Source organism: Dreissena polymorpha, chromosome 2 (assembly GCF_020536995.1).
Source record: "Dreissena polymorpha isolate Duluth1 chromosome 2, UMN_Dpol_1.0, whole genome shotgun sequence".
NCBI classification, from domain to species: Eukaryota; Metazoa; Mollusca; class Bivalvia; order Myida; family Dreissenidae; genus Dreissena; species Dreissena polymorpha.
This window is the reverse complement of record NC_068356.1, coordinates 77,899,374-77,915,556: the sequence shown is the minus strand read 5'-3', so window position 1 is coordinate 77,915,556 and position 16,183 is coordinate 77,899,374. Positions and strand designations below refer to the sequence as shown.

At 35.3% G+C, this 16,183-nt stretch overlaps 1 protein-coding gene across 1 annotated transcript in view; it reads left to right on the top strand.

Moving 5' to 3' along the window:
- Window positions 1-4,579: 4,579 nt before the first annotated feature.
- The window catches only part of LOC127869844 (sodium/potassium/calcium exchanger 1-like), a 31,320-nt gene continuing 19,716 nt past the window's right edge, over window positions 4,580-16,183 (top strand). Inside the window, exons 1-2 of the mRNA XM_052412503.1 lie at window positions 4,580-4,616; window positions 12,081-12,227. Of these exons, the coding sequence (XP_052268463.1) occupies window positions 4,580-4,616; window positions 12,081-12,227 (184 nt within the window). The remainder of the gene's footprint in view (window positions 4,617-12,080; window positions 12,228-16,183) is intronic.

The following is a 16,183-nucleotide window of genomic DNA, read 5'->3' as shown; positions in this document are numbered from 1 at the left end:
CTTTAGCCCCCTAGCCCCCCCACCTAAATACGCCTCTGTGTACTTACTGATTAACCTACGTTTAAGTCACACTATCACATGTTACATATTTTGTGTCATCAGTAACTGTATACAGATAGACAGAGTAAACATTAATACACTTAATGACCCTTTTTCCTAGTTTTAGTCAACTCTATAAGTGCAATAGAGACTAAAGAAAACACAAATTAGAAAACGCAAGTTAAGTGTCCACCATTTTTTTCCCTCTTAACTCACAAACATGTCTTTATCAATCAAAATACGCGACATCTTATCAGTCCAATAACCAAATTGTTACGTGTTTTAAATTATTATAGAATTTTAGAGACTAAACAATCTCTATTAACGTTATATATATATATATATATTAACGTAAAATGGACTTACCGCTTGTATTTCGTGTTCATGTAACATGGAGAGTGATTTGTACCGTAACGGAAATGGTGCATTTTGGGTTATTAATAACAGAAATAGAAGACGCCGTGTCAATTAAACAGCTACTGAATATACATATAGGTGGCACTTTGGCCAATTAACACTGTTTCTAAATTAATGAGCACAACATTTTCATTAAGAATTGATATGTCGATATGATTATTTGTCATTATTTAATATGCTTAAGAATTTAATAAAAAAGCGAACCGCCATTGATTTGATAACAAGCGTATTTGACAACACATAATTATAGAAAAAAATTATTTTATGATAACATGGTCTTATTTTTCATAGTTAGACTTTTTGATAGTATTAAATCAAAATATAACTTAATACACTCCGTCAATTTTTCTACATTCGCAATAAAATAAACATGACTTGAATGTTTCGGGTTATAGTCAATAAGTAATGTCACCAATGGTTTGCATCACCGACAACGGGATGCACTATTTACTATTGGAGGGATGCAATGCATTGATGCCAGACATGAATCTGAATATTTTTAATAAAAGAAGCAGCGTCAACGATATGTAAAACCAACTTTGGTGTTAACCATTTATAGAATTTACATAAGTCAGAAGCTGTCTCAAGTAGTTCACTGACCTAATAGCGTAGAGATGATGTCAAAGGAACACATACACCAACACGGTCGTTCCATCCTGTGCCACTCAAAACAATTAATGATGTTCGTGTTTCCATCGGCCATCACCTTAGAGAACAGCTCCACAAAACATGCCCATAGCAACAAACTTGGAGGCACATAGGAAAGGGTTGCTTCCTAGTATATTTAATAAACACCATACGATGTATTTTTTACATTTTGATCACTCCGTCACCACGACCATATTGTTTAAAAGCATGATATATCCTTTTAAACTGCTATGCATCAACATTGGAAGAAGAAAACATAGGATTTACGTTGGCTTAACATTTTACTAGTCCTGTTTTTATTATGAATAATGAAAGCAACTTATCAAAAAAAGTTTGTGTTTCAAGTAAGCAATTCGATGTCGGAACCGTGATTCATATGCTCAAGTACAATAATACAACTAAAAATAAAAATTATCGTCACCTGAGTTTGAACCAAAAAAAAAACAACAGAAACGGAAGGCTTATGCCTCACCCGTTATACGAGTATGCCATTTAAGAAATTTGTTAGCAATCAGGATGCTGTCAGCAATTTTAACGAAAGCAAATTACAATGTTCAAAATAATTGCAGTGTCCAGTGTTCCAGATGATTGATATTTAGTTCAATTTTAATTTCTGACACACAGTTTTTTAGGCGATTTGATGATCCATAAATGATATTCAAATTTTATGCTGTAAAACTCATTCGTCGCTGCTGTTCATTTTATTGATAACAAAGATTCGTTCATATGTCAAATAAATACGATTAAAAGTCTTAAACATTAATAGAAAACACAATTAAATAAGATCAAGTAACGTTTCATTTATTACAAAAGTAACAACATAAATAGTGTTTTGTATAATGCAGTGTTAAACATACACTAAACAAAACTTCTTAACGTCCACCTGATAGTTGGTAAATTTTCCGAAATGAAGTGCATTGAAAATATATTGTTGTGTACATTTCATACAACTAATTTAAATATATACTTATCATGGTGAGTTAATCAGTCGAGTAAATTGACCGGAACGAATAATTTTATAACGGTCTCTACGAAATAAAAAGTCGCAAAATTAGTAGACAAATAAATGAGGCACTTTTCATTGTCATCTTGTCATTTTGAACTCCGTTTGCATACAGACCATGCAGCTTTTCTTCTAGATGAACTTTTGGTACGGAATTTAAACTTTAGAATAAAAATCGACAACCAACAAATGTAATGTGTAACATAAGCGGTATTTGTCTTAGGTATCAGGATATTGGTTGCTCAGTTTGACCTTTTAAACAAGTTTATGAAGGAGATAATTACAATGACATTAAATTCTTTGACATAACTTTAATTATAGCAAAACGTATACGGAATATCGATTTATTTGTTTTAAAATTTTAGATTGCATTTAAAAGGCCAATTCTTAACCAGACCTGTTTTCGGGAATGAATAATTTTGTTTTAATAGTTAAGGATTCTGAAAACAGTCATACATGCTATATACAGGAACAATGTGCGAAACCAGAGGTTGATGCGGGAACAACATAAAATACACACTGCTTTTTACAGGATATTACGTGTCAAGTAGCCCATCGTTTCCTTCTTGATACAAAACAAACGAAAGCAAAAGAAGTTATAATGTTCGGTCTTTTGTGTTGATATATTATTTCTCTGCAAGTGATAATTCTTAGGCTTGAATATTCGTCTAACCTATTTTTTGTTCACATATTTACTATTTGTTTATGATGAATACATTAAACATGTCATCTTCAAACCTGCCCCTTCAATTGAACATTATATGTTGTCAAAACGGAAGATAAGTCACCATTTCAATCCTTAACAAAACAAAGATGTTAACACATACTTTTGTATTGCATGCGAGTAATTATATTTCATGGTATTTAACGAAAGAAACGAATTCACAATCTTTGAACAATTAGGCATACAGGCCATAAAACACCTCTCTCAAGTTGTTAATTTGCAGACGCACGCAAAGTCGGTAAAGAACACCTGCATAGTACGAAATCTTAAAAGCTATTAAAGGGCAAGTTTAAATGTTAAAGTCTCTATAACGCCCAAATCAACGAAAATTTCGTAAAGTATTTCGTAAAATAAAGTTAACACCTAAACAATCAGTGTTCCATATAGCTATAGCCACAATTTCAACGCTAGATGTGGTATGATTACATAGATTTTTGTAGATGCAAAATGATCGTTTTTATTTATTTGTGACCAAAATTATTTCCATTTGAATTACCCGCGAATATATCTATTCATACGACACACGAACACTATGTTAATGCTCATGTGTCGTATGACTAGCTATCGTTGCGGGAAATTAAAATGGAAAAACAACGAGCATTTTGTATCTACAAACATCTATTTGACCAGACCACATCTGGCGTTGAAATTTCGGCAATTGTCATAAGGAACACTGATTTTTAATTGGTTAAGTTTATTTTACGAAATATTGTACGAAATTGTCGTTGATTTTGAATAGTAATGTTACTTTAAGAATCAAATATTGGCATATGTTCGTCTTTATTATGCCCCCCTTCGAAGAAGAGGGGGTATATTGCTTTGCTCATGTCGGTCGGTCTATCGGTCTGTCGGTCGGTCTGTCGGTCCGTCCACCAGGTGGTTGTCAGACGATAACTCAAGAACGCTTGGGCCTAGGATCATGAAACTTCATAGGTACATTGATCATGACTCGCAGATGACCCCTATTGATTTTGAGGTCACTAGGTTAAAGGTCAAGGTCACGGTGACCCGAAATAGTAAAATTATTTTTGAATGATAACTCAAGAACGCATACGCCTAGGATCATGAAACTTCATGGGTAGATTGATCATGACTCGCAGATGAGCCCTATTGATTTTGAGGTCACTAGGTCAAAGGTCAAGGTCACGGTGAACCGAAATAGTAAAATGGTTTCCGGATGATAACTCAAGAATGCATACGCCTAGGATCATGAAACTTCATGGGTAGATTGATCATGACTCGCAGATGACCCCTATTGATTTTGAGGTCACAAGGTCAAAGGTCAAGGTCACGGTGACCCGAAATAGTTAAATGATTTTCGGATGATAACTCAAGAAAGCTTTGGCCTAGGATCATGACACTTCGTAGGTACATTGATCGTGACTCGCAGATGACCCCTATTGATTTTCAGGTCACTAGGTCAAAGGTCAAGGTCACAGTGACAAAAAACGTATTCACACAATGGCTGCCACTACAACAGACAGCCCATATGGGGGGCATGCATGTTTTACAAACAGCCCTTGTATTATGAAATATTTTGATAAACACGAACCTAAGATACAATTAACTATTAAACACTCTTATTTGAACAAAATGCTGCACTTTTTTGTAATGTACAGGTCAAGTTCACATCATCATCATCATCATCATCATCATCATCATCATCATCATCATCATCATCATCATCATCATCATCATCATCATCATCATCATCATCATGTCCTCGACCGGTCAGGCCTTTTGTAAAAATGAGGGACGACGACACAGACATCCTCCACCAGTCAGGTATGTTGTGGGCTGCTGGTGGAGAACAACATATCTCGGCAGGGATATCCACTCGTTCATATTTCCATCCATCTTGTCTTCCTACGGCCTAGGCGGAGACCTCTCTCTTGTACGCCCTTGTACTGCTCAGAGAGTCTTGTCTGGTGACGTGTCCAAACCAAGCCAGCTTTTGTCGTTTGACGGTCGCCAGGAGGGGTGTTGTTGGCCAATGAGTGCTGCTGTCGTATTCCGCACGCACTCGTTGGTCTTGTGCTCTATGTAGTAGATGTAGTCTTCAAATACACTTGTGGTCAAAAGCCTGTATCCTGCTCTCTTTGTTAGCGTTAAATGTCCAGGTCTCGCAGCCGTGGAATAGAATGGATACTACGAGGGAATTGTAAGGCCTGTAATTGGTGGGAAATCTAATGGAGCTTCCTGTCCTTAAACGGCAAAGTCAAGCCATCGCTGCGGTCGCCATGGCAATTCTTATTCGGACCTCAGCGGTGCTGGTTCAATCCTTAGACAGGGTTGCCAACAAAAACTCGAAGCCGGTCAATTCTTCCAGCTTGTGGCCGTTCATAGTGATGTCTGCACTGGTGTTGCCCGCGCTATTCATCATGATCTTTGATTTCTCTGTGCTCAACTCCATCCCGTAGGCTCATGTTCTTTCATAAAGTATGTTGGTGAGGTCTTGAAGTTCACTGCTGGCGCCATCCATTAGGTAAAAAGTCATCCGCGAATCTCAAGTTGGAGATCGGTCTGTCACAGTTGGAGATTGAGATTTGGTGGTTGTTTAGGGTATCCAGCATTCTTTTCTCAAGGGAAAATGTCATACAGGACGGGTGAGAGCAGACTTGCCTAAAAGACGACCACTGATGTCCTGATGAGGTCACCCATATGTCTGTTGATTAGTACTGCGCTGCTAGCGTTTCTGTAGACTGTTTGGATGACTATCATTAGCCCTTCGTCAATGTAGCGATGTAGTCATTTGAACGGTATTCGATTATTTTTATGTACGCAGATTATGAACGGATATGTTATTGCATTACATACGTGAAATAGGCTTAAAATATAGTAAAAATGTCGGCAAACCGGTTCCTAGCTTAGTATCGCATGAGAGTTGATTGCTTTTTAAAAGATTAGAAGCATGCTTCAACTGTTCGGATAAGTGAGATTTCAAAAAGAAATAGTAAGTTACACCCATAAAAAAGAGTTTACCATTATTGTTCTGGAAAATACACTTCAAAATCGTTATTCTAAAAGGAACATCATCAGGTAAAAACAGACAATTACTTAGTTTTACAGGCCCGTAGCCAGAGTTTTGAAAAGGGGGGGGGGTGCGAATTTTCCCATCAACGATTGTTATTGAGCAACGATGTGGCGAAGCGGTAGGTGGGGGAGGGGTTGTCCCCTTCCTGCAATCGGGGGTTTGGAGGTCCTCCCTCTAGAAAATTTTGAAAATGAAAAGTAAAATCCTGCATTTTGGTGGCTTTTTATCTGAATTCAGAGACTGAAGTTATAGAGCATTTTTATATGAAAATTCACATTCATTGACTATACTTAGTGACTGATCGACATGAATATGATATAACATACATGTATTCCCCACTGCCGTTTTTCAATAACCACCGTTTTTGATCAGTCACGGAAATACATTATTTTATACCCGAAGCTAGTATGCGCGCACACACTTTGTTTACATATGCAACAACACATTGATAGAATATAAAATCAACAGTAAGAACGGTATACAATATAATTATTTATTGGAATCTTGATAACATTGGTATATTTTACCATTCCAAAATTCTACCATTACTAAATCAAGCAATTTAAAAGGAAAAATTTGACTTTTTCAAAACAACTGTTTGCCTGCTACTATGGATAGTACCCGAGGCCTAGCAATGCTCTAAACGTGCTAATAGTGCTTTGTACAACAAACAATTATTAGCAAAACTGGGTCTTCTCTAATCTGGATCAATACTAAACAGAAATAAAAATGTTATAACTTATAACTGGTTACTTGTATTTTTTGAAAATTTTAACAAATTAGTTATCATTTTCCAAACGAATTTCAGAATACAACAATTAAAGGGGCCTTTTCACAGATTTTGGCATGTTTTGAAGTTTGTCATTAAATGCTTTATGATAAATGGTAACATTGGATATAAAAAGCTCTCGTAAAAAATCAAGAATAAAATTAAAAAAAGAAAAAAAGGTAACCCTCAGCAGGGCTCGAACCACTGACCCCTGCAGTCCTGGAGTAAAAAGTCACCTACTTAGACCACTCGGCCATCCTTCCAGATACAATCACAGGTGTATTTTATACTTCATATAACCAATCGTGGTAGTTTCACACAATATAACGACAACAACAGAAATCTCCAAATTATTAATTCGTTTCGCGTTGCAACGCTTTATAATTTTCGGGTTTTTAAATTGTCAAAAGATGCATATAATGGCTATTTTAGAGCATGGTAAATGTTCAGTATTACTGCTTCCTCACAAATATCATAACTAAAACGAACATTTGCGAATCTGAAACAACTTTTTTCAATTTTGTCAAACGTGAAAAGGCCCCTTTAAGGCTTCATAAAGACCCTTTAACCACAAACTACTGGTCCTATCGTCTCAAAGCCCTTATACATGTATAACAGGACGTTGAAGAAAAAATATGGACTTATTTGCCCGTATGTTCAAGATCCGTCACAGTTAATGAACATTTAACGTTAACTGATCAGATATGCTATTACCTTTTAAATTCATTATCACGACTGTTTCAGAGTATGGCATATTCCCTAGTGTCAAGTTTGACATAATTAAAACATTGTGGGCAGTTATGTATGTGGAGCAGAACAGATGCCTTAAGGTGTTGGTAAACTACAAAAAAGCTACATTGCTTCGTAGAAAGGATTTGTTTTCTTGCCATATTACAACAAAAAATATCCTGTCTTGAGCATAGCTGATATTTTTTGTCTGAAAACCCGTAAGGTGATCCGAAAATGGTTGAACGGTGATATAACAAAACGACAACGCTGTCTGTCAAAAATGCTGTGTACAATCGTTAATTGTTATAAATCGTGGTATAATTCAAAATTATTAACCAGTGACTCATTAGTCTTCGGCAATATAGTCGACGGGTGTCTTTTGATTTCCGTCATTTTCGGAAGCTTGCATAACATTCCGTTAATAATAATCTAAAATATTCTCTCTTTCCTGTCGGTAGCATATTGAATTCAACATTGTTGTAACACTTAAATACGAAGATTCAATGGATTCCGGGAAAAGATAAATAATCGTTTTTGCGTTTTTGCGTCGAATAAAGTTGGGTGCATCATATAGTTCAAATATTTTTTTTCTCGTCAAAAAACATTGGGTGCGAACGCACCCAACGCACCCTACGGCTATGGGTATGTTTTAGAGCGAAGCGATAAACCTTTTTTGTGTGTGCACAATTTAAGGTTTCGTCGCATACGTTGTTTTTTCAATTAAAAATTATCACGATTTAAACAAGATATGAAATTTTAAAATTGAAAGCTTAACGAATCAAACAAAATAAAAGAACATATAATGGCAAATCGACACTGACAACTCAACGAAGAATGATCTCTCAGTAAATCTGTGATATTGTTTGAGATTCTGGCTTACATATACCTATGACGTATAAGATTTGAATTATTGACTTAGGTATATTATTGCATGAACAAGTTTCAATATATTTGTTAAATAAATTTATTGATTGAGGTTAGAACGACTGTTATGATCTATTTATGTGTTTATTCAACGTAGCTCCATTGAAATCCCCCAATGTAAACAAAACAATTATTGTTAAATATTTAAACCGATAGATTGATTATGGTTATGTGTTAATTGGGTTTTCAATATTTGATTTAACAATATGCCTTTTGTTTGAAATGATATTTGAACTGAAAGAACGGCTCATTCACGCAGTGCCATGACTTTTCATGCCAGGAGCGTACAAATCGAATAACACGGCCGTTAATCACGCGCGCCACCTCTGTTTTGAGATGCATTTATAAATGAGCCAATTCAACTTCCGAGGTCGCGCTCAGGCCCGGATGTTTTGAAATTTCATGGACAATTTTACAGGGTGATTAGGTTTTATATGTTTTTCAACACAATTCGCATTATTTTTAAAATCGGGCAATGTAGTGTGATTCAGCGAAGATTGCTTCGTCCAAAAATGTACAGACACGTACATTCTCAACCCATTTAAAAACGTGAGAACCTTTATAAGTTGTGGCAAGGTGGAGTTTTAAAAAGCATTTCGATGAGTTTTTCCTGTGTGACGAGAAAATGTCCACCCAATGAAATCGCTAACGGCATAAAACGATTGCGTACAACATACATTAGATGCTGCATGCACAAAAATAGTGGCTTCTTGCCGACGTAGTAGATAAATTTGCATTTTTCCAAAAGAGATGGAGCCAATGCTTAGGAGGTGGCGCTAATGATAGGAGGTGGCGCCAATGCAGGATGTATCAATTAACAGCCGTATCGCAATGACATTCTCACATGGCGTAGATTTGATAGATAATGTTATTTGTTATATTACATTTATTTTTCAACGTACATACGAAGGCCCAAATCTTTACAGAACATAAACACAATCTATAATAAATAAGGTGTAGTTTTTTAAAATATATAAGTGATCAACTCAATTAAGAAGTCACCAACATGAATAAAACATATTTTACGATATATACCAATAATTTGTAATACTCAATCAAACCAATAACTTAATGTTCAACATTATAAAAATAATTCATCGACATCAATATTTGTATACAGTATGATAATTCACGAAATAAGTATAAGATAATACTTCTTCTTGAAACTATGATTTTTGGCCGTTCATCAAAATGCTTAATTTACTAAAAGGCCAAGGTCAACGAATCTTTATTAAGCTCATTTATGTTGTTTTCCCACTATCAACTCCAAAAAATGAAGATAGGTCGGTCTTTTTCCGTTAACATTTTTGTATAATACATGTTAAATGTTGTTATCTTACAAAGACGAACGTTTAAATCCATCAATACATTATTAGAAAACTACTTTGTCTAATTAAAAACGCACGCGACTCAAATGTGCTTAAGTAGTCAAGTTACAAAAATCATGTAAGTCCTGTAAACATAATAGAAACCATAACATAAAATATTTCACTTTAAAATAGCTATAAATGTGCATTGGCGCCACCTCCTAATCTGAGCGCCACCTCCTTGGCATTGGCTCCATCTCTTTTTGAAAAATGCAAATTTATCTATTAGATCGGCTAGAAGCCGATGTTTTTGTGCAAGCATTTACTTGTACAGGTTCAAAGCAATCGTTTTTATGTAATGAGCGATTTAATTGGCAGGGAATTTGCTCGTTACACAAGCAATAGACATCGATTTGCTTTTACGAATTCTACCATGCCACAACTTATAAAGGTCCTCACGTTTCCAAATGGGTTGTGATTGTATGCTTCTGTACAATTTTAGATGAATTTATAATCGCTGAATCGCACTACATTGGCCTTTTTTTTAAATATTGCGAAATGTGTTGAAAAACATATTAAACCTAATCATCCTGTAAAATTATCCGTTAAATTTCAAAACATCCGGGCCTGAGCGCCACCTTGGATGTTGCATTGGCACATTTATTAATGCATCTCAAAAAAGAGGTGGCGCGCGTGATTAACGGCCGTGAATAAGTTGACTGACGATATCCACCAAGGGATCAGTTTTCAGCCAGACGTTTTGAAATATGAATGTTTGAATATATCGGAATAAAAACACGGTAATTAAAATAAAACTATTCAGGGTTTACATCAAATTTATTGTTTCAATCTCTATCTTTCCATTTATGTGTAACATATTTTCTTCCTTAGATCGCAACATATCGTACGCGAACGTGAAATGCTTGCTTCCATAGAATCAAATACGATCACCGCGATGAAGAAGAACGAATACATAAGATTTGTCGCGTTTTTTCTCTATCCAATTCGAGTTGTTACGATTTGATACGATGATCAAGATCAACAATTTGGCGGAGATGATCGTATTAATCGAATGTTGAGAACTGTTAAAAAATTGTCAAAGACATGCAGGATTGACAAGATTGACAACAAGATCTGATAAGGTTTTATAGGATCACCTCGTTACGTTCACGATTAAGAACACTATTTTCATTGCGCTGTCAATGGTAATGGCGGGAACGTATTATCAATAAGCATCGGGCTATGAAAATATAATAAAAAATAAGTCCATAAATAAACATAATTGATACGAAACTTTATTGGAATTATTAAAGATGTCAATATTGATATAGACAAATATAAACATATGCCATAAGTTACTAATATATAATTACAACTTCTTTCACATTCACATGAATGCTGCATTTTGATTGGATAATTTGTTCACGTGACCGGTTTTTTATTTTCCGATGAATAATTCGTATGCAAATATAAACATTCATGGCGCTACTTTATGGTCATAAACAAGTTGCCAAAATGACGTTATGTTTTGCGCGATACTTAATGGCGTTGTTTTTTATTGGTCAATAGCGAAAAATGACGTTATATTTTTATTGCGCGAACTTCAACGATATACCCGTTTTGACGGAGATAAAACCGAAACTGAAAATAGATTCATACGCGTCGGCGTTTATGCAAATTAAACGTAATTTCCCCGACAGTTCATACACCGATGAAATGCAGAAAAATGCTATTCAATTCTTAAACAAAACTAATGTTGAATGTTTTACTGATACGTGCTTACTGATATTTTGTTTGTGTGACTTTTATTTGATAACTAGATGATAAATATAGAATATTGTTGTTGAAAATTGTTTGCGCCTTCTCATAATGGGAATCCAACAATCCAAAATTACTTATATACTAACAAAACCAACCAATGAAATGAATAACGTGACGTACGTGACGTACGCGAGATAAAGTGAGAACGGACATGTCTGCCAGTGGGTGATTTTATTTTGTATTGGCTTTAGTCAAGCATTACCTACAATACTTTTTTCAAAACTTTATAAGTACCAGATATAAATTAAACTAATCTGCGTTTTTTTAATACTTCAAATTTCAGTTTGCTTTGATATGTCCAAATCATAACTTAACTTGTTCATGTTTTTTGTTGTTGTGTAAACATGCCGGTAAATTACTTTTCTTTTATATACTAACAATCTTCAAACGTATTTCAATTGATAAATTATTTATGTAAATTAATCTTTTTAATATAACGAGTTCCACAAATGCTTGGGATGCTGCAACAGCTACACAATGGATAACATATAACGAAGGATAAAAACGGGATTGATTTCGCAGATTGACCTTTTGCACAATAAAAGTAGATACTTAATAAGTATTGCTATTTGTATATTCATTATATTAAACACTGATTTTTAAAGAAGTTTTACTCAGCCTTTACTTTTAATGATTGTTTTACTTTGCCTGTAATCCACACCCAGACGAAAATGAGACCAAGAAAGATCAGGAGACAGGTGGTGAAACAGACCCGGTAGGACATGGGGCCGAACAGGATCAGGAGACGGGTGGTGAAGCGGACCCGGTAGGAAAAGAGGCCGAAAAAGATCACGGGAGGGATGTGGAACAAGGTGAATATACAATTGGAGTATTCACTTGTGCTGAAAAACATTTTTTCACAGTAACATCAGTAACAGGATATTAACATTTAAAGCAAACAACATAACTGGAAGTGGTAAACAACTTAATAACAAAATCAAAACATCTATAACAAAGGTATCACTTAGAAAAAACCCTAACCATGAAACTTTTGCATAACAAACATAAAATACATAGAATTATCTTATTTAGGCATTTATCTAACACCAAGAAGGATATTTAAACAAAAAAATCATTAATTCTGGCCAAAAGTATTGCAAACTTCCATTAGAGTCAGAAGTACATTGTCCATAAAATTGGTTACAGACACTACAAAACTATAGCATTTCAATACAGCTGCAGAACCATACATATCTCCATAAAATTAACTTAAAAAATAATTCAACATGCACACATTGACTAGAATTATTCATTAAATGAATGTTGATTAGTTAATAAAATGATAAAACCACATTGTAACAGGTATATGTCCAATTCCTGTGTTAAAATTATGAACTGGTAATTAGCACTTAGAAGTTTAATACTAAATAGTGTTTGTAAGAGTAAAATATTGAAGTATAATGAATGTTCAATAAATAATAGTCACTAAAGTATTGCTGAACCCAAGGTGCTGACTCAAACACAGACCCATATGTGATTGATCTTAAGGTTACAGACACTACACAATAAACCTTGACTTTATATTGTCATTTCAAATAGAAGTGCTTATGCTTTTTTTCCAGATTTGACTTGAGCTTAGACAATTCAGCTGCATTAAACTTGAAATGACCCCTTTCATTGACTATTTGTGGAGCTTTTACACTGTACAAGATAGCATCTAGAGCCCCTTGTGAATATTCATCTTTTTAGGCCAAACATACATGTTGCCAGACTTGCTCATGTATTTTAGTCTAACTTCGTTATGAAGAATGTCTATTACTTCTGCTAAGTATACATATAGATGTCCCTTCTTTGGCTTAAGTCCTACAGCAACACATTCTCCCGGGTGGTATTTCTCTATAGGGTTCTCTGTGTTGGTTGGTGCTTTTTTGTCAACTTTGATCTTCTTTGTCTCAATGTTTTGTCTTTCTGTTGACTTCCGTTTCTTATTAGGCTTTTCGATTGTTGCTGAGTTATGATCTTTCTGGTTACTTCCTTGTTTTCTTTTCTTGTCATTATTTTTTTATTGTTGATGGATTCTTGTCTTTAAGCTGTTTTCCTCTCTGACTTAAATTATTTTTATTGAGTTCTAACTTTCTCATTTCACAGGCATTAACATTTTCGCTGAAGTTGCATCTCCCGTCAACCTTCATGCATTCCTCACAATAACAGCTCATATTTCTTATGCTCAGTTCATAATCATTGCTTTATGACTTTACAGCATGTAATTTTCTTGTACCTTGCAGTGTTTACACATCAGTTTCTTCTCTATTTCTCACAACATCATAAACAAGGATGAACTCCCTTCTCGAAACTATTTTAGCTTTATTATCTGTATTTTCCATTTTCAGTTTCTCTGTACAGAAATGTTATACATCTTCTGCACAACCTTTCTGTTGCTGATTACAGCTTTGTAGCAAGCATTCTTGGCTGTCGCACCGAGACCATCGCAAACACTCTTTTCATGTGATGTTTCGAAATAATTTCGTCAGCATGACTTATGTCAGCAAAGGATTTCTTCCCCTTATACTGGGCAACACAGCCACCTTTCCACCCATGGATCTCCTCTACTTTCACACCTTTCTTCTTCAGAATTTCTATAGCTTTGTTCTCAAAAGTGATAGCTAAGTCTGCACCATGTTTGGTTTCCTCACTGATGCCAATAATGACATTTATGATAAATCTTGAATGTTTTTTCTCCCTGTTTTCTGTATAGTAACACATGATTGGATGTATTGTAACTTGGTTCCTGTCGAAGAATCCAGATTGTACTTCACTTTGAAACACACACACATAGTTCTCACTTAAGTCCATTACCATAGCAATAGAACCCTAACCAATTCTATCAACACGAATTCCCATATGTTGCTATTGCAATTTGGCCTTGAAAACGTTCTCTGAATACTCTTGCATGTCAGTTTCTAATCATGTAATTAATGTTTTTATGTCTGTTTCTTTAGGCACACAGGAGACGCAACGCTTTACTTTATCATCTTTTGCCATTTCTATTCTATCCCATTGATGCCATGATATCTGCCTGTCACTATACTTTTCAACAAATGGTTTTTAGTAGTCTTGCACATTTTCTTCTTTCTGTTTCAACACTTTATAGCTTCTCATGTTTCGCCTTATTTTCTCTCTGTTTTTTTTTCTCCAGGCTTGTACCTTAAGCCTCGTCTTCTACCCTCTAGCTTTAATCTTCTGTTCATCTTCTTCTGGCTTATCTTTGCTTACTAAAACAAACGACTCCATTCTCATTTTAGCTCCACTGGCCAAAGGCCAGCGGGGCTTATGTCATGGTCCTGTGTCCGTCGTGCGTGCGTCCGTGCGTTAACTTTTCCTTTAAACATATTCTCCTAAATCTACTGGTCCAATTCTGATGAAATTTCTCAGGAATGTTCCTGGGGTGAACCTCTTTCAAATTTGTTCAAATTATGCACCTGGGGTAAAATTTGACCCTGCCCCGGGGGTCACAAAATTGAAAATTTGCTTATAGAAGGCCTATTTGGTGAAAACTTTCAAAAATCTACTCGTCCATAACCACTTTGGCATAGGGCAATCACATTTGGTATGTAGAGACATCTAATAGTCCTCTACCAAATTTGCTCAAATTATGCCCCTGGGGTCAAATGGACCCTGCCCCGGGGTAACCAAATTGAACATATGCTAATATAGGGTCTATTTTGTGAAAACTTTACAAATTATCTCGTCTATAACCATTGGGCCTTGGGCTACTTTTCCATAACAGTATGCCATAGGGCTACCAAATTTGGTATGTAGTGACATGTAATAGTTCTCTACTAAATTGCTCAAATTATGCCCCTGGGTCAAATTTGTCCCTGCCCGGGGGTCACAAAATTGAACATATGCTTATATAGGGCCTATTTTGTGAAAACTTTAAAAATTCTAGTTCATAACCATTGGGCCTAGGGCTACCAAATTTGGTATGTAGTGCCATCTTATAAACCTCTACCAAATTTGTTCAAATAATGCCTCTGGGGTCAACTTTGACTCTGCCCCGGGGGTCACAAAATTGAATAAACGCTTATAAAGGCCTATTTTGTGAAATCTTTAAAAATCGTCTTGTCATAAAATTGGACTATGGCTACCAAATTTAATATGTAGTAACATCTTATAGTCCTCTACCAAGTTTGTTAAAATTATGCCCTTTGGGTCAAATTTGACCCTGACCCGCGGGTCACAAAATTTAACATTATATACGCTTATATCTTGCTTATTTTGTGAAAACTTTTAAGATATTCTTGTCCTTAACTCTAGGACCTAGGGCTACCACATTTTGTGTGTAGTAAGATATAGTAGTCCTCTACAAAGTTTGCTCAAATTATGTCCCTGGGGTTTAATTTGACCCAGCCCAGGGGGTCACAAAAGTGTACATGTGCTTAAATAGGGCCTATATTTAAGCATTTGCACATGCCGAGAATATTTGTTTCAGCCTTTTTTTCAGCAGTGGAGCGATACAGGGCCATCATGACCCTCTTGTTGTTCCTCTATGTATACGGATGAAATTTAGACTTAACAAAACATACTTGTAATGAGTACGCAATATGCTTTCATACATAAGCAAACAGGAATAACCTGTAGATTCTTAAAGAAAAGTATCCGATTGAAAAAGAAATAGCATAAAACCTAATGATCATTCAATGATCTAGCATTTACAATGATTGCACATTTTCGTTAATAATGTTAACAATAGTCGGGTGAATTCACATGTCTATTAGTGTCTTCACCATTTGACACTATCAGCAATGTATCCAATACTTAGTCTGAG